The sequence below is a fragment of the Hyperoodon ampullatus genome (genome assembly GCF_949752795.1).
Source record: "Hyperoodon ampullatus genome assembly, chromosome: 3".
Lineage (NCBI taxonomy): Eukaryota > Metazoa > Chordata > Mammalia > Artiodactyla > Ziphiidae > Hyperoodon > Hyperoodon ampullatus.
This window is the reverse complement of record NC_136916.1, coordinates 134,611,800-134,631,408: the sequence shown is the minus strand read 5'-3', so window position 1 is coordinate 134,631,408 and position 19,609 is coordinate 134,611,800. Positions and strand designations below refer to the sequence as shown.

The following is a 19,609-nucleotide window of genomic DNA, read 5'->3' as shown; positions in this document are numbered from 1 at the left end:
AAAGGTATCAATTATATTTATAGAACCATTCCACACATGTAAGTTCTTATGAAAGCTGAGGCACTAAAAATTAAAATAATTTCAAAAAAGGGGGAAATCCTCTGATTATTTGGTTTTACATTACCTTCTTCAGCTGCATCAACCCTAACTGCAGCAACACATTCTTTTACATGTGGCTTTAGACTGAATTCTCTGAGACTGGAAAAAAGCCAGCTGGGATTTGAAAGTGAGAAGTAATTACGACATAAAAGTGCAACACCTGACTGGGTAAAGCGCCTCAAATTCCACTCGCTCTGCTCAAGAAAATAAAAAATTATCTTTAAAAAATTTATTTTCTCACCGTCCAACTCGTTCATCTTTCATGCTACGAACACCGATAACTTTTCTCCTGCAGGAGGCAAAGGCAGCACTCGCAGGTGGAAGGAAATCTCCAGATTTGCAGGTCGAGTCGCTTCTCACCTGTGGGCGGGTGTGGTGACAGCACCCCAGCGAGAAGAGTCTTCCCCTCCCAGCCCCAGCTCTTCTTCCCTTGCTCGCGACCCATGGCATGGCCCCTTGCTGAGCTCTGCACCCAGCTCCCTGGGTCAGCATCTATTCCCTCGCGCCGTCTACAGGAGCGTGGACTGCGCGGGCCCGGCACAAGAGCCCCCGCCCAGCCCCTGGTCCCCGGCTCCCCGCCCCCGGCCCGGGCCCCGCCCCCGGCCCGGGCCCCGCCTCGCCACGTGCGGCCGCGGGCTGATAAACGGCTTCCGCGCTCCGCGCGCGTCGTCGGACTTAGCGGCAGCTCGATTCGCGCTGGCTCTTCCCTACGATTCCCAGCCCCCTACAGTGAGCCCTCCGTCCATGGAGGGGGAAGAAACGTATCTGGAGCTCTTCCTGGCCCGGTGCGCCGCCCAGGTGAGCCTGGAAGCCGCCGCCACGGTCCCAGAGTCAGGGTCCGCATCCCGCCCCATTGCTGGGCGCTGGGTCCTGCGCACTAAGGATTCTGCCTTCATTTTATCTCTCGTAAAACTCCTAGCGACCCTAGGAGGTGGGCTTGATTATCCCCGTCTTTCAGTTGAAAAAAATAGAAGGTTCGAGAGTTGAAATAACTTACCCAAGGTTGCCAACAGAACTCAACCTGGTCTAGTATGAATACAAATTGGAGGTACCTGTGGCTTCTTTCAGTTTGTGATTCTTACGTTTTTTGGTTTTTGTTTTTTAATTTAAGAACTGTAGAAACGAGAGGAAGGAGTCTTCAGAAAGAAAAGCAAGGGAAAAACTTTCGGCGGGGCGGGGCGTGTCGGATTCTTTTTTTTTTTTTTTTTTTGCGGTACGTGGGCCTCTCATTGTTGTGGCCTCTCCCGTTGCGGAGCACAGGCTCCGGACGCGCAGGCTCAGCAGCCATGGCTCACGGGCCCAGCCGCTCCACGGCATGTGGGATCTTCCCGGAGCGGGGCACGAACCTGTGTCCCCTTCATCGGCAGCCAGACTCTCAACCCCTGCGCCACCAGGGAAGCCCCGGATTCTTTTTTTTTTTTTTTTTTTTTTTTTTTTTGGCTGCATTGGGTGTTCGTTGCCGTGCGCAGACGTTCTCTAGTTGCAGTGAGCGGGGGCTGCTCTTCGTTGTGGTGCGCGGGCTTCTCACTGTGGTTGATTCTTTTGTTGCGGAGCACCGGCTCTAGGTGCGGGCTTCAGTAGTTGCAGCACGCGGGCTCAGTAGTTGCAGCACACGGGCTTAGTTGCTCTGCGACATGTGGGGTCTTCCTGGACCAGGGCTCAAACCTGTGTCCCCTGCATTGGCAGGTGGATTCTTAACCACTGCGCCACCAGGGAAGTCCCCGGATTTTTAAATAGACAATGATTAACAATGAGGTAGAAATAGTGAAGTCCCACAGCGTTTAACATTGCAAAAGAGAGCCCACCCTGGAAAGGTTCTGAGAAAGATGAGTTAATGACTCTGCAAAGACAGTTTAACAAAAAGTTTCTTCAGGTATAAGGCCAAGGATGCAGGGAATACTCTGTAAGCACATTCTCTCGAAAGGAGGCTGTCAGGGTTCCACTGCCGTAAAACATTCCCCTTTGATATCTTGTTGAAATTGCCTTAAATTCCTTGTTGAAGTTTAGTTCTTTGGGTGGAGGCTTTGTCCCCTGCTAAAATGCCATAATGGGAAAAAGGAGGGGAGACACTGACAGTTGCAGATATTAGTGCTTTAGTGTAAATTGGCTGATGGAATCTTTTCTGGCTAGAACAGAAGAGGCAAAAAAAAAACAATGGAGGGGCTTCCCTGGTGGCGCAGTGGTTGAGAGTCCGCCTGCTGATGCAGGGGACACAGGTTCGTGCCCTGGTCCGGGAAGATCCCACATGCTGTGGAGTGGCTGGGCCCGTGAGCCATGGCCGCTGAGCCTGCGCGTCCGGAGTCTGTGCTCCACAACGGGAGAGGCCACAACAGTGAGAGGCCCACATACAGCAAAAAAAAAAAAAAAAAAAAAACAATGGAGAGGAATCTGGGCCATTGTCCCCACCTCAGTATCCCTCAGGACCCATCTGTGGGATGGGGGTGGAGGGAGTTAGAGACTAATAACATAATTCAAAATGAAATAAGGCCAAATCTTATTTCCAGAGAATAAGTGCATTCTTCTTAAGTGTTTTCTTCTAACATTTAGTCACCCCTGCCATCTGCTGGACTTGTGGTAACAGCACAATTTAACAGGATCTAGCCAGACATTAGCTAAATAGCTTTGTGATGGAGAAGATGCAGCACAAGGCACTGGTGAGTTCAGTTGTCAGAAGTATGATCTTCTAAGGGATGAGGTTATCCTGCCAGCAGTGGTCAAAATCTAGAATCCAGGCCTGCAACTTGGGTGAAGTGGATGGTAATATATGTACCAAGGATTTTTTTCCATAACAAAGGCCATGAATTTTACATTAGCTGCTTCCCTCAGTTGCACGCCTCTTTCCCTCGGTTGATGGTAATGGAAGTTGAGCAGCCTTCCCCGGACTGGAAGTATAATACATTGATTTAAACTAGTCTTGCCATTTAAATTTCAATAACTTTTTCCCTATTGTACATTCACATAAATGGAATGGTTTCTTTTCCTTCCTTTGACTAGAAGGAGTAAAGATGGCTCCTTGTGGAGGCTTGATTAGCACTCAAAGCTATCTCCTCAGCTTCCTTCACTTACTGCTCTTCTCTTTAAAATACGAATTTAAAACTCCAAAAAAATCTTTAAATCAACTTAAGGAGTACAGAAAATCTGTACCTTCGAAGTACACACAGTTTAGAGCATGGTTGCCAAATTGCCTCAGTTACAAAATTGGATTTAGAGTGGCAACTTACTACAGGTCTAACCAAAGTAGGGAAAACATTTTATGAAAAATGCTTTTTCTGCATTTTAAGATATACTTTCCTGTTTTCATTAAGTGTGTTGTAACCCTACAGTAGAATTTTAATGATATTTTGTGGAAAGAGCGGGGCATGAATATAAGCTACCTGAACTGCCTCATCCTGAGCACACTGCCTGCCAGCCAAGGTGGCATCCCTTTGGTGTGACATGATGTTCTGTTTGTTGTGTTTTGTTTGTCTGTTTTGGGAATGGCCTAGGATGACCTTGCTCCACCCAGATCACCCCTGCTCAGCCCAATTGTGCCTTATGATGTGTACATACCTAATTCATCCAATCCAGAGACTACGTTTAATTCACAGCTTGAAGAAGTCACAGAAACATCTGGCAATTTCTCATCTGTGGATCTCAGCTTCCTACCAGATGAGCTTACCCAAGAAGATAAAGACCAGACTCTCATTAGAAGCAAGCATGAAACTGAAGAAAATTGTAAAACTAAAAGTTGGCAAAGTGGGTTGCCATTACCCAGCCAACAGGACGTTGGCCTGGCCTTAAACAGCAGTGGTGGGTCAAATTCCCATTCACATCTCCACCCTGGTGATGCTGACTCAGCCCAGCCCTCTCCTGAGAAACCACTCTCCTTGCCTCTGGCATCCATAACTCCCATGACACCAGTGACCCCTGTTTCAGAATGTTCTGGAATTGTGCCTCAACTACAGTAAGTTGTTGTTGTTGTTGTTGTTTTAAATGGGTGATGCTTCTGAGTACACATTTCATCAATATATTCCTGAATGGGATGATAATAGTGTAGGGAAGAGAATTTCAGATGTCATTATCCTTGATTTTGTTAGTTCGTAATGGACTTTAGACAGTTTGGTTATCTGTAAAATGAAGCACTAACTCTTGATCTCCTAAGAGGGAGTTAAAGGTGAGTATACACATTCTTGAAGGATTGTACTGTTTATAGTAAAGCACTTTAGTTGAAAATTGTGGCTGGAGTTGGAATAACACAAAGGATATAAAGATGTAAAATTGAATTTGATTTGCAAGTTGATTTGATATTGTGATTTCTATTTGAGACATTTTGAAAAAGATCTAAAACTTAATTTTAGTCAGCTAGGCAGGAAATTTTAGAAAAAGCTATTTTTTTGTTTGTTTGGCCTTGTGGCATGTGGGATCATAGTTCCCAGACCAGGGATCAAACACGCGCCCCCTGCAGTGGAAGCGAGGAGTCTTAACCTCTAAATGTCTTATTATACATTTCACATTTAGAATAATTCTCCCCCAGGAAGTCACCCAAACCTATGAAATGAGGAAGTTAATACGTTTTCATTATTTTTTACTTTTTATATCTGGTATAACTTAGGTTGACTTATTTCTTTTTTTAATTATTATTTTTATTTTTTGATATAGCAGGTTCTTATTAGTTATCCATTTTATACATATTAGTGTATATATGTCAATCCCAATCTCCGAGTTCATCACATAGGTTGACTTATTTCTTTAGGAATATAGTTTCCACTGTAAACCTGGCCTGTAAATTGGATCTGAAGAAAATAGCTTTGCATGCAAAAAATGCAGAATATAACCCAAAGGTAAGATTTCCCAGTAATTTTTCCACAGTTAGGTTCTATTTAGATTTTCTTTCCTTCATATTTAGATTTTCTTTCCTTCATATGATCATGATATTGACTCATTCCTTTGTTTATATTTTCAAAAAAGAAAAAATTTGTTAGTGAAAAGCTTTTGACAACACAAGTTTAATCGGCTCATTCTCTGTTTTGAACTTACAAAAAATATCTCATTTTCTGTGCTGAATACAGTAATTATTGAGCAGTTCCTAAAAGTTCTTTCCCTTGTCATTCAGAAAAACCTTTCAGTATGACTATTTTCAACCTGACTATGGAAATGCTAACTTTCTTACAATGTCATCATATTCCTGGAAATAACTTTTTCTAATTTTTGTCCTATCTCCTGACACCTGTGTATTTTTCCATTTACAGTTTCTCTTACCTGAGAAAGCTCAATTGTTTAAAGTGTAAAGTTCAAGTGTAATATTCAGGGATTTTTTGTTTTCCCTCAAAGTTTAATAAAATCTATTCTTTTTTGTGTCCTCCCAAGGCCAGGCATCCCATTTTCAATGGTCTATTTACCTAGGAAGTGGATTTGTTAATTCAATCAACATTTAACGATTTGGTGGGCTCTGTACTTAGTACAAAGATAAGTGAGGCCTGGTCCCTGCTGGGAGAAAGTTCACTGACTTGAGTGGTGGAGGATTTATGGAGTTAGATGAAAAAGGCCATATTAGTCGGAACCCAGAGGACCTTGCCAACATCAACTATTTATGGATTAAGTATTTGTTTTTCCTGTTGTGTAGTGTTGTTGCTGACCTCTGAAGTGTTACCTGAGTGTTACCGAATGCAGCTAAGCTTTCCTATTTGTATTTCATGTAGCCGGCTATGATGAGGACAGACAGGCAATGATGAGCTATAGGATTTTTATGGCTGTAGCTATGATGGACCCCACTACTGAGCAATCAACATTTTAAGCATATTTTATTCTCCACCATCCTCGGCTCTCCTCTCAGTTTGGTATACACGATCTGTCCAAACTTGGACTTGACAGCCAGAAAAATTCTGACTTGGCACTTAAGCTGCCTTAAGAATTTAACAAAATGAATGCCAGGTGAGAGCACTACCTTTTTAGTGAACACCTAGAAAACATTAATAGTCCTTGCCCGGCTCTGTGTAGTGCTGACTCAGGGTTCTTTTACTGTTAACACTTCATATCTGAAATTGCCAGTCTGGCCTTGGAGTGATCTGTTGTCCTGTGGAGTGGCTCTAACCCATGGAACTTTGGTCTTGCATGGTACCCACCCCAGTTTCCTTCCCAGCTTAATGGGGGAAGTGGATGTGGCAGGCCAGTGGTTCTCAGCCCTCCCCTGCGTCAGCAACACTTGGAGGACTTACCAGTGCTGCCGGCCTGGGGACCACGTTGAGGACTATGGTGGGCAAGAGCTTGACAAATCAACTTTTTGTCATTCATCTTCAGAATGCCTATCAATATATGTATTCTGTTCTATATTTTGGCTGCTTTTTAGTACATTCTAGAGTCTTGGCAAGGCTGTAACATACTTCATACTTTTTTTTTTTCTCAAAGAGTCTTTGAAAGAAAAGTATATCAAAGCAAAAAGCATGGAGTCTGATAGTCGTGGTTTTAAATCTCAACTTAACTGTTTACTGTATAATGTTGGAAGTTAAATAACCACTTCGCTTCCCTGTGCACTAAGTCGGAATTATAATGGATTCAACTCAGTCCTGTCATGAGGTTAAATGCGATAAAACCTATAAAGCTCTTAGCATAGGGTCTGAAATATAACCGGTACTTAAATTTTAGCTTTACTATTATTATTCTTACCTGTTTTTTCTAAGTATGTACATTTTAGAATCATGATCATTTTGTTAACCTTAATGTGGGAGAATAGACCCAGACATTTTTTAGTTTTCCCATTAAATTTCAATTTATTCAACACTGTTTTCATGTCCAGCTCAGCTGGTCAGCTGAAATAGTGTTAACCCCTAGCAGAGGCTAATTGTCCTTTTGGCTTCTGTGTGTAGAGGTTTGCCGCCGTCATAATGAGGATCCGAGAACCCAGGACTACAGCCCTCATATTTAGCTCTGGGAAAATGGTCTGCACAGGAGCCAAAAGGTAAGAGAAGCCGTCCTCCCGCACTACCAGACAAATAATTCACTATGTAAAACAAGGAAGGGTGGCATTAAGGCTCTAAAACACATCGTAGACGCAAAATACTTTGCTAAGGAGTTAAATTCATGAAATGCCAAATTTGGGGTTAAAAACATTCAGCCTCATAATACGGACTTATATCCCACTTTACAGTCCCCCATAGTGAAGGGGGCTTTACTAGATTACAACTTGTTTCTAAGGTATATTTTAAAAGAAGAAAAAAAAAGGCTATACTAGTGGTAAAACCTGTTATAAACCTGGGAAAGTAGTTCTTGTGTATTTTCCTCATTGCAGGCAGAAGAATGGATAGAACTTTTTACAGGAGGGAAATTAGACATTTCTTGACCACTAGCTTGAGCATTCACTCAGGAGGCATCTCTTACAGGCTCATCTTTCCTGGTTCTCATGCAGAGGTAGCCCTGTGCTGATGTAGATCCTTTCACCATAGAACTAGTGGGAGAGCTGCTCTTCCCTCTAAGTGTTGGAGGATGAGTAGGAAATTATCCTCCTGAAAGATAGTACCAATCTCTCCTCGCTCGAGAGATGCACCTAGTGTTCATTTCCTCTGGTAAAGAGTGGGTGTTAATATTGTATTTTATAGTTGCTAAATTGATTGGCAAAAAGTTGTTTTAATCACATTTCTTTTGATTTAGTAGTGAGACTAGCTTTTCGTAAGCATATAAACTACCTACTGTATCTTTTGCCCAATATTCTATGGAGATATTTGTCTTTTGGTATTTAAGTATTTTCACCATTTTATACCATAAATATTTTTCCCATATTAATGTTAGTGGTATTTTATGGGGGTTTTTTAATGCAATTTAATTTTGTGTGTGTATGGTTAGTCTATCCAGCTTTTTTCTTTATGGTTTCAGTGTTTGGCTTCATGCTTAGGAAGGCGTTCTCCACACACAACATGATATAAGTATTGACCTCCATATATTTTTCTGGTGTTTTTCAGGTCCTGCTTTGTATTGAAGAAAGGAGGTTAATGTTTTGACTCATCTAGAACTTTCTCTGGATGATGGAAATGTTCTGTATTTGTGCTGTCCAGTGTGGTAGCCTTTAGTCATATGTGGCTTTTGAGCACTTGAAATAAGCTAATACCACAGAGGAACTGAACTTTTTATTTAATTTTAATTAATTTAAATTTAAATAGCCACATGTAGCTAGTGGCCACCATATTGGGCAGAGCAGGTCTAGAATTTTACTTCAATATAAGATAATTTTTTTCAAATGCCCAGTCAGTGTCCCAGTACATTTATAGAAGAACCTATTTTGCTGTATTTCTCCTCCACCTGTTTTTACATGTTAAGTTCTCTACCTGTGTCTGAGTAAGTTTCTGGCCTTTCTCTTCTGTTGATCTGTGTATCCTTTGACCTAGAAATCTCCATTTTTAAGTCATTTTTGGACAACTCTGCAAGATAACTACAAGGATGTTCATTTCAGCGTTGTTTAAAACAGGGGCAGAGGGAACAAATTTCTAGCAATACAGTTTTGAATAAATCATAAAATTATTTAGCCATGTATAATATATTGAGTTGGAAGGATGTTAAGTTGTGGGAGGGGAGAACACACAGATTCATGAGTGTTTTTTTCCTAATTCATGAGTGGTTTTTTCCTATCTGAATTTATTGGGTTCCCAAAATCTGATAGTGAAAGCTTGGATGGTGAGTTCAGATTATAAGAGATATTTGTTATCCAAATCTATGTGGTTGTTGAGTTTTGGACAGAGAGTTGTAAAAGTTTGGTTAGTGTAAGAGATATCAGAATTATCTCCAAAAATTTAACCAAACGTATTCTCTTTAGTTGAAATAATCAGAGTTTGCATAGTGCAGGATACCTGCCTTTGCACAGAAAAGTGCAGAGGAGCCAAATTGATCAGTGGTAATTACCACTGGGGTGAAATTTCAAGGTTCTTAACCTATTTTCTAATATTTGTACAAGAAAATATATGTAGATTTTAACTGTTAGTTGTTTGAATGGGAATTTCTGTGTGATACAAGAAACTATAAGGCTATGCAAATTCTTGAAATTTGGCCTTATAAATATTAGCACTATGGGAGATGTAATGGGTCATTTAGGCAAAATGTGGTTTTTCAAAATGGAAATCACTTATTTCACTGCTATCTTGGGGACACGGCCTTGCTAGGGACTTTTCAGGAGTTGGTAATGGATGAGGAGAATCACCATGAAATGAGGTGATGTGAAAATGGCACAGTGTTGTGACAGACCTAGACTGGAAAGAGACTCTACTGCTCACTCCCTTTTGTCCAGGCAAATAAGTTCAATCTGGCTTTTCTTTAACGTATGTCTGATTTTCAACTTAAAGATGGGGATAACCCATAAGAGAGGGTGGAATTCATAGGATTCACCCACCAGGTGTTGCCCCTGTTCGGCAACCCCTGCTACTCACTGTTTTTATTTTGGTAGTGACCACTGAAAAGTATCTAATGAAAAATAAACCCCAAATCTCAGGATTTCACAGTCTCTGCCATGGATTTAAGGGTGGAGTAGGACAAACATTTAGAAGAACAGAGCCACACAGTTGGATGAATCTATTTCTTTCTCATATTGAGTATGAGTTGAATGACAATTGTGTGAGAAAACCTGAGCAACACTGGGCAGATTTGGAGGTATTTTCATGTTTTTTTTAAAGTATATAGGTTGTCCCATAAAGTTCCAAGTCCTGGCATCCTATCTATGCCACTCGGTTGGCACATAACTTACGTCCTCGTGTTGATTTTTTTTTTGTATGTATGTATGTGTCCTTATTTTTGTTACTGCTGTTCCCATCTAAATGGCACACACCTTTAGACCAGAAGCATGATTCTAACACCTTAGTGAGCATCACAATCACTGGTGGGCTTGTTAAGACATAGATTGCTGGGCCCCAACCCCAGAATGTCTGCATGTCTGATGTGGGACCTGGGACTTTGCATTTCTAGCAAGTTCTCAGGGGGTAATACTGCTGCTGGCCTGAGGACACTTTCTGAGAACCGGTGGAATAGTTAATTTCATCTAATAACACTTAAAACAAGTAAAAGAAAAAACTACCTTATATGTGAAAGATGGCAAATGAAGACAAAAATCTGTTTATGATTCAGTTCAACAACTGTACATTGTACCATACCCTTTTCTAGGTGCTAGGGACAAAAGTAGGGGAGGTAGGTCCTTCTCCTCAAAGTCTGTAGCTTCCTAGTAGACACTGAAAGATAAACATGGTACATATGCTAAAAATACAATCAGGGAAGCGTGTGAATACAGCCCAGCTAGTTAGCAGTTGTAGTGATTAAGACACCTTTAATTACATTTGCCGTTCCCCAGCGAAGAGCTGTCTCGACTTGCAGCAAGAAAGTATGCTCGTGTGGTGCAGAAGCTGGGCTTTCCCGCCAGATTCCTCGATTTTAAAATTCAGAACATGGTTGGAAGCTGTGATGTGAGATTTCCTATTCGGCTGGAAGGTTTGGTGCTAACCCATCAGCAGTTCAGTAGGTATGATTGTTGCATAACTTAACTTTGAGTTTCCCAAGTTATTAAAGTTCTATTATGGGCTGCTTATATAATGTATTTTTCAGAGAAATATAATTTTTTAAAAAAACTACAATAAGTGTAAAGGTTAAGATGCTATACCTAAGTCCTCACAGGTTACCATGTGTGTCCAATCTTCTGCAATAGTGGTTCTCAAAACTAAATTGCATAGTAATCACCTGGACAGCTTATCAATACACATTCCTGCCTGGGCTGTGGTATGCAGAGATTCTGCTTGAATTTGCAGTTCTAACAAGCTCACAGGTGATGCCAGTGCTGCTGTACAGAGGCCCACATCTTGAGACCCCCTGATGTATAGATTTCTAAACAAATCTGGCTGGGGGGTGGGGTGGCAGTGGCCAGAAGAGCAAGGGGTATGACATGGATTAGGTAAGTAGGAAGGGCTGACAGCTGGTGAGGGGAGAAAGGGCTGGAGAGAAGGTGAAAAAAAGAATGGCCCTAGCACGTTCTAGGAAGACAATCCTATCTAGTTTTTGTCCTGTTGAGTTTGTTCAAGGGTTTTCTTTTTCTGTGTGTAGCTGTAGCCCCCACTATAGTTTTTTCTTTCACGGATTCATACTCCTTTGGGAGTATCTCTAGGTTGCCTGTCTTCTTCACATGTAACTCTCCATCTCAACAGCAAATGCGCCTCCTCCTCCTCCCTCAGCTGCTTCGGTGCTTCTCCCAGCCTGCTCAGGCCCTCAGAGAGCCGTGATGGAGGGTGACTGACAAACACCAAATGCCACCACCCCTTGGGATATACACTTGGGCCAGGGCACTTGAATTGCCTTCGAGTCACAGATGCTCTTAAATTTTCATGATCTAGCTTGAACTGAAGTCCTTTCATTCTACTTTTCCTTCCCTTTGCCTTTGAGCAATCATTTTGTTTAATAGAGTAGAGAGGGATCACATGGCTCTGCTTTCTCTAACATTTGTGAGCTGACATTTGTTAGCTCTCCTTTGAGACATGACCTAGACAGAAGTTAAAAATTGCCTTTTTCTTCCCGTAACTTTCCAAAAAAATTTGTTCATTCTGAGATTTAGCTTTTATGATACTTTTCAGGCAATATTTATTTTCCCCTTGATTATATTTTCTTTTTTCCTCTGCATCAGTTTTTTTCAGCATAGGCTTATTAAGTGCCTGTGAGGTACCCATTGAGTTCATTGGGATGTCCCCCTTGCAAGATGTATTGCCTCTTTATGTGTCCTTTTCTTTCTTCAATCTTGGAATAACTCCTAGATTCACAGTAAAACCTTCATTTTTTTTTTTTTTTTTTTTTTTTTTTTTTTTTTGTGGTACGCGGGCCTCTCACCGCTGTGGCCTCTCCCGTTGCGGAGCACAGGCTCCGGACGCGCAGGCTCAGCAGCCATGGCTCACGGGCCCAGCCGCTCCGCGGCATATGGGATCCTCCCAGACCGGGGCACGAACCCGTATCCCCTGCATCGGCAGGCGGACTCTCAACCACTGCGCCACCAGGGAGGCCCAAAACCTTCATTTTTAAGAGTCTCTCAACTCATGCTCCATCTTATCTTCCAGATCCTCAGCCTTGCACCTCCTGTCTATCTTTCTTTGAACCAACTTTTTCTGAACATGGGAAAGATGTCTGCCTCAATTCTAAGGTACATGTCTATATTAGACTTAGCATTCCCCTTTCTGGACATTTAGGGCTCTAAAATGATGTGTGGAATTCCTCTCAAATTTCATTTCTTTTTCACCAAGGTTGTCTTCTTTGTAGGTCAGATTTAAATCTGGAGTGGGGGTGCCCCTTGCCACTACTTCTACCTCTGAAAGATGAAATTGTCAGTAGGGCAAGATGAGAATTCATCAGATGCACTGCTTTTAGTCACTTGGGGTGGGTCCATCACTGTTTTTTCTTCCTCCTAAGCCAGTTTTATGATCTCATCTGTCTTTTAAAAATATTTGGTCAGGAAGCTTGCTTTGTACTCTTACAGATATCTCTTTCTAGTCTCATTCTTGCCTCTCCCAAATGCTTTCCATCCTTAGGTTATGGATTACAACTCCAGTGTGTGTATTTGTGACATTGGGATATTAAATCATCTCTTTCTCAGCAGGTTTGTGTCTTTAAAATTAGGACTTTCTTTTTTTTTTTTTTTTTGCGGTACGCGGGCCTCTCACTGTTGCGGCTTCTCCCGTTGCGGAGCACAGGCTCCGGACGCACAGGCTCAAGCAGCCATGGCTCACGGGCCCAGCCGCTCCGCGGCATGTGGGATCCTCCCGGACCGGGGCACGAACCCGTGTCCCCTGCATCGGCAGGCGGACTCTCAACCACTGCGCCACCAGGGAAGCCCAGGACTTTCTTTAATTGCCTGTAGCCCTGTGGGGAACCATGGCAACTTATCACTTATAATTATCAGGTCAGGTTTGCCTTATGTTAAAAACTCAAGTTCATTTAATTCCCCTGATTCTATAAATATCTATATCAGCATCCGATAATACTAATGTCTCCCTTGTTTCTGGGCACCTTCTCCATCAATCTTTCTATGCTATAATTATTTTGTTTTCCTTGAGCATTTTTCTCCCTTGCATTCAATTTTTTAACGAAAGATATCTTAAATATTTCTCTCTCTTTTTTTTTTTTTTTTTTGCGGTACGCGGGCCTCTCACTCTTGTGGCCTCTCCCGTTGCGGAGCACAGGCTCCGGACGCGCAGGCTCAGCAGCCATGGCTCACGGGCCCAGCCGCTCCGTGGCATGTGGGATCTTCCCGGACCGGGGCACGAACCCGTGTCCCCTGCATTGTCAGGCGGACTCTCAACCACTGCGCCACCAGGGAAGCCCCCTTAAATATTTCTTAAATGAGTGAAATCTGTGTAGCAGATGCTATGGTGACAGTGAAAATCAGTACAGCCATGATCCCTTGCCCTCATGGAACCACAGTCTAAAAGGGAAAACAGAAACCAAAGACAATAATGAAATGTAACTATGAAGGTGTAACTATGAAGGTGTAACTATGAAGGTGAACACCCCTTGGCGTGTTTTGGTACCATCAATCAGGATAATTAATGTAATGAGGGGGTGTTAAGGTTAAGGAAGACTTCTTAAGGGAAATGACATTTAAACTGAGACTTGAACAGTTGGGTTGGCCCAAGAGATTGGCAGCTGTTTATTGTTCTTGATCTTCATGAAATGTTCTCCATCTCTAACCAAAACCTCTTTTTTTTTCTGCCTCAACCTTCTTTTGAAATGAGATAGAGAGTAAATAAAGTGAAATAAATCTCTGATTGAGAGTTCATCATGCTGGTACCTTAAAACCATGGTTCTGAAAGCCAAAAGCAGTTCACCATGATTTACATACCAAAGACTTTTTCTTAATGTATGTATGTATTTATTTTTTATTGAGGTATAGTTGACTTACCATATTATATATTTCAGGTGTACAACATAGTGATTCAACATTTCTCTAGATTATACATTTAATGTTCTTATAAACTTTTGGCTATATTCCCTGTACTGTGTAATATATCCCTGTAGCTTATTTCTTTTACACATAGTAGTTTGTACCTCTTAATCCCCTGCCTCTATCTTGCCCCTCACCCCTTCTCTCTCCCCACTGGTAACCAATAGTTTGTTCTTTGTATCTGTGATTTTGTTTCTTTTTTGTTATATTCACTAGTTTGTTGTATTTTTTAGATTCCACATATGTGTTATCATACAGTATATGTCTTTCTCTGACTTATTTCACTTAGCATAATACCCTCCAGTCCATCCATGTTGTTGCAAATGGCAAAATTTCATTCTTTTTTATGGCTGAGTAGTATTCTGCTGTGTACATATATCACATCTTTATCCATTCATCTGTTGAGGGACACTTAGGTTGCTTTCATATCTTGGCTATTGTAAAGCTGCTGTGAACTTCGGGGTGCATGTATCTTTTTGAATTAATGTTTTCATCTTCTTTGGATGTATATCCAGGAGTGGAATTGCTGAATTATATGGTAGTTCTATTTTTAGTTTTTTTGAGGAACCTTCATATTGTTTTCCACAGTGGCTGCACCAATTTCCATTCCCACCAACAGTGTACGAGGGTTCCCTCACCAACATTTGTTATTTATAGACTTTTGGATGATAGCCATTTTGGTAAGTGCGAGGTGATAATCTCATTGTAGTTTTGATTTGCATTTCTCTGACGATTAGTGATGTTGAGCATCTTTTCATGTGCTGGTTGGCTATCTGCATGTCTTCGCTGGAAAAATTTCTATTCAGGTCTTCTGTCCATTTTTTAACTGGGTTGTTTGTTTTTTGATATTGAGTTGTATGAGCTATTTATATATTTTGGACATTAACCCCTTATCAGTCATATCATTTGCAAATATTTTCTCCCATTCAGTAGGTTGTCTTTTTGTTTTGTCAGTGGTTACCTTTGCTGTGCAAAAAGTTTTAAATTTAATTAGGTCCCATTTATTTCTGCTTTTGTTTCCTTCGTCTTAGGAGACAGATCCAAAATAAACATTGCTATAATTTATCTCAGAGTGTTCCGCTTATGTTTTCTTCTGGAGTTTTACAGTTTCCAGTCTTACATTTAGATCTTTAATCCACTTTGAGTTTATTTTTGTATATAGTGTTAGAGAATGTTCTAATTTCATTCTTTACATGTAGCTTTCTGTTTTCCCGGCACAACTTGTTGAAGAGACAGTCTTTTCCCCATTGTGTATTCTTGCCTCCTTTGTTGTAGATTAACTGACCATAAGTGCATGGGTTTATTTCTGGGCTTTCTACCCTGTCCCATTAATCTATACTTCTGTTTTTGTGCCAGTACCATACTGTTTTGAGGACTGTAGCTTTGCAGTATAGTCAGAAGACAGTGTGATACCTCCAGCTCTGTTCTTCTTTCTCAAGACTGCTTTGGCTATTTGGGGTCTTGTGTGTTTCCATATAAATTTTAGAATTATTTGTTCTAGTTCTGTGAAAAATGCCATTGGTATTTTGATAGAGATTGCACTGAATCTGTAGATTTCTTTCAGTGGTATGGTCATTTTAACAATACTAATTCTTCCAGTCCAAGAACACAAGGTATCATTCTATCTGTTTGTGTCATCTTCAATATCTTTCATCAGTGTCTTATAGTTTTCCAACTACAGGTCTTTTACCTCCTTTATTAGATTTACTCTTAGGTATTTTATTCTTTTTTTTTTTCCCACACCACATGGCATGTGGGATCTTAGTTCCCCAACCAGGGATTGAACCCATGCCCCCTGCATTGGAAGCACGGAACCTTAACCACTGGACAGCCAGGGAAGTCCCGATATTTTATTCTTTTTGATGCAATGGTAAATGGGATCATTTTCTTAATTTCTCTTTCTAATAGTTCATTGTTAGTGTATAGAAACGCAACAAATTTCTGTATGTTAATTTTGCATCCCGAAACTACTGAAGTCATTGATGAGCTCCAGTAGTTTTTGGAGGTGGCTTGAGGATTTTCTGTGTATAGTATCATGTCATCTGCAAACAGTGACAGTTTTACTTCTTCCTTTCCAATTTGGATTCCTTTTATTTATTTTTCTCATCTGATTACTGTGGCTAGAACTTCTAATACTATGTTGAATAAAAGTGGCGAAAAGGGGCATCTTTGTCTTGTCTTGTTCCTGATCTTAGAGCAAATGCTTTCAGCTTTTCATTGTTGAATGTGATGTTAGATGTGGGCTTATCATACATTGTTAACATATTATGTTAAGGTATGTTCCCTCTCTACCCACTTTGTGGAGAGTTTCTATCATTAATGGATATTGAATTTTGTCAAAAGCTTTTTCTGCATAATTGAGATAATCATGATTTTTATTCTTTAATTCTTTCATTTTTATTCTTTCATTCTTTAATGTGTTTATCACGTTGATTGATTAGCAGACATTGAACCATCCTTGCATTCTGGAATAAATCCCACTTGATCATGGTGTATTATCCTGTTAATGTATCATTGAATTTGGTTTGCTAATGTTTTGTTGAAGATTTTTGCATCCATATTCGTCAGTGATATTTTTCTGTAGTGAGTGTGTGTGTGTGTGTGTGTGTGTGTGTGTGAGAGAGAGAGAGAGAGATGATATCTTTGTCTGGTTTTAGCATCAGGGTGTTGCTGGTCTTGTAGAATGAGTTTGAAAGTGTTCTTTCCTCTGCAGTTTTTTTGTAATAGTGTTAACTCTTCTCTAAATGTTTGGTAGTATTCACCTGTGAAGCCATCTGGTCCTGGACTTTTGTTTTTTGGGAGGTTTTTAAATGACTGATTCAATTTCATTACTGGTAATGCATCTGTTCATGTTTTCTAGATTCAGTCTTGAGACTGTACATTTCTAGGAATTTGTCCATTTGTCCATTTCTTCTAGGTTGTCCATTTTATTTGCATATAGTTGTTCATAGTAATCTCTTATGATCCTTTGTATTTCTATGGTGTCAGTTGTAACTTCTTTTTCATTTCTGATTTTATTGATATGGGCACCCTCTCTTTTTTTCTTGATGAGTCTGACTAAAGGTTTATCAATTTTGTTTAACCTTTCAAAGAACCAGCTCTTAGTTTCATTGATCTTTTCTACTGTTTTTTTAGGCTCTATTTCATTTATTTCTGCTCTGATCTTTATGATTTCCTTTCTTCTACTAACTTTGGGTTTTTTGTTTGTTTATTGGGGATTTTTTTTTGTATTTTTTGTTTTGGGGGTATTTTTGTTTTTTGTTTTGTTTTTTGTCTGTGCTGCATGGCTTGTGGGATCTCAGTTCTCTGACCAGGGATTGAACCTGGGCCCTCGGCAGTGAAAGCATGGATTCCTAACCACTGGACCACCAGGGAATTTTCTAACTTTGGGTTTTATTTGTTCTTTTTCTAGTTCCTTTAGGTGTGAGGTTAGGTTGTTTTGAGATTTTTCTTGTTTCCTGAGGTAGGCTTGTATTGCTATAAATTTCCCTCTTAGAACTGCTTTTGCTGCATCCCATAGATTTTGGATCATTGTGTTTTTATTTATCTTTAGGTATTTTTAAAAATTTCTTCTTTGATCCATTTGATTCGGTGATCCATTGGTTGATTAGTAGCATGTTGTTTAGCCTCCACATGTTTGTGTTTTTTGGAAGTTTTTTCCTTGTAATTTCTGGTCTGATAGCATTGTGGTCAGAAAACATGTTTGATATGATTTCAATTTTTAAAAATTTACCAGGGTCTGTTTTGTGGCCTAGCATGTAATCTATCCTGGAGAATGTTCCATGTCCACTTGAAAATAATGTGTATCCTGCTTTTGGATGGAATGTTCTGTATATATCTATTAAGTCCATTTGATCTAATGGGTCATTTAAGGCCAGTGTTTCCTTATTGATTTTCTGTCTTGATGATCTGCCTATTGATGTAAGTGGGGTGTTAAAGTCCCCTACTGTTATTGTGTTACTGTTGATTTCTCCCTTTTTGTCTGTTAGTATTTGCTTTATGTATTTAGGTGATCCTATGTTGGGTGCATATATATTTACAGTTGTTATATCTTTTTCTTGGATTGATCCCTTGATCATTATGTAACGCCCTTCTTTGTCTCTTGTAACAGTCTTTGTGTTAAAGTCTATTTTGTATGATATAACAATTGCTACTCTAGCTTTCTTTTGATTTCCATTTGTATAGAATATCTTTTTCCATCCCTCACTTTCAGTCTGTATGTGTCTCTAGATCTGAAGTGAGTCTTCTGTAGGCAGCATATATACAAGTCTTGTTTTTGTATCCATTTAGCAACTCTGCATCTTTTTTTTAAACAAGTTTATTTATTTTATTTATTATTTTATTTTTGGCTGTGTTGGGTCTTCATTGCTGCCCGCAGGCTTTCTCTAGTTGTGGCGAGTGGGGGCTACCCTTCGTTGCGGTGTGCAGGCTTCTCATTGCAGTGGCTTCTCTTGTTGCAGAGCATGGGCTCTAGGCATGTGGGCTTCAGTAGTTGTGGCACGCGGGCTCAGTAGTTGTGGCTCATGGGCTGTAGAGCACAGGCTCAGTAGTTGTGGTACACGGGCTTAGTTGCTCTGCGGCATGTGGGATCTTACCAGACCAGGGCTTGAACCTGTGTCTCCTGCATTGGCAGGTGGATTCTTAACCACTGCACCACCAAGGAAGTCCAGCAACTCTGTGTCTTTTGATTGGAGCATTTAGTCCATTTACATTTAAAGTATTATTATTTTTTTTAACATCTTTATTGGAGTATAATTGCTCTACAGTGGTGTGTTAGTTTCTGCTTTAAAACAAAGTGAATCAGCCATACATGTACATATATCCCCATAGCTCCTCCCTCTTGCATCTCCCTCCCACCCTCCCTATCCCACCCCTCCAGGTGGTCACAGAGCACAGAGCTGATCTCCCTGTGCTATGCAGCTGTTTCCCACTAGCTATAGGTTTTACATTTGGTAGTGTATATATGTCCATGCCACTCTCTCACTTTGTCCCAGCTTACCCTTCCCCCTCCCCGTGTCCTCAAGTCCATTCTCTACATCTGCATCTTTATTCCTGTCCTGCCCCTAGGTTCTTCAGAACCACTTTTTTTTTTTTTAGATTCCATATATATGTGTTAGCATATGGTATTTGTTTTTCTCTTTCTGACTTACTTCACTCTGTATGACAAACTCTAGGTCCATCCACCTCACTACAAATAACTCAATCTCGTTTCTTTTTATGGCTGAGTAATATTCCATTGTGTATATGTGCCACATCTTCTTTATCCATTCATCTGTTGCTGGACACTTAGGTTGCTTCCATGTCCTGGCTATTGTAAATAGAGCTGCAATGAACATTGTGGTGCATGACTCTTTTTTTTTTTTTTATTAGTTTCTGCTTTATAACAAAGTGAATCAGTCATACATATACATCTGTTCCCACATCCCTTCCCTCATGCATCTCCCTCCCTCCCACCCTCCCCATCCCACCCCTCCAGGCGGTCACAAAGCACCGAGCTGATCTCCCTGTGCTCTGCGGCTGCTTCCCACTATCTATCTACCTTACGTTTGGTAGTGTATATATGTCCATGCCTCTCTTTCGCTTTGTCACAGC

The 19,609-nt window shown here is 40.6% G+C and overlaps 1 protein-coding gene across 1 annotated transcript in view; it reads left to right on the top strand.

Annotated features, from left to right (window-relative positions):
- Positions 1-843: 843 nt before the first annotated feature.
- Positions 844-19,609, top strand: part of TBPL2 (TATA-box binding protein like 2) — a gene marked incomplete at both ends in the record, with an annotated part of 33,800 nt that continues 15,034 nt past the window's right edge. Inside the window, 5 exons of the mRNA XM_079699695.1 lie at positions 844-897; positions 3,585-4,042; positions 4,832-4,919; positions 6,942-7,033; positions 10,397-10,564. Coding sequence (XP_079555821.1) covers positions 844-897; positions 3,585-4,042; positions 4,832-4,919; positions 6,942-7,033; positions 10,397-10,564 — 860 coding nt within the window. The remainder of the gene's footprint in view (positions 898-3,584; positions 4,043-4,831; positions 4,920-6,941; positions 7,034-10,396; positions 10,565-19,609) is intronic.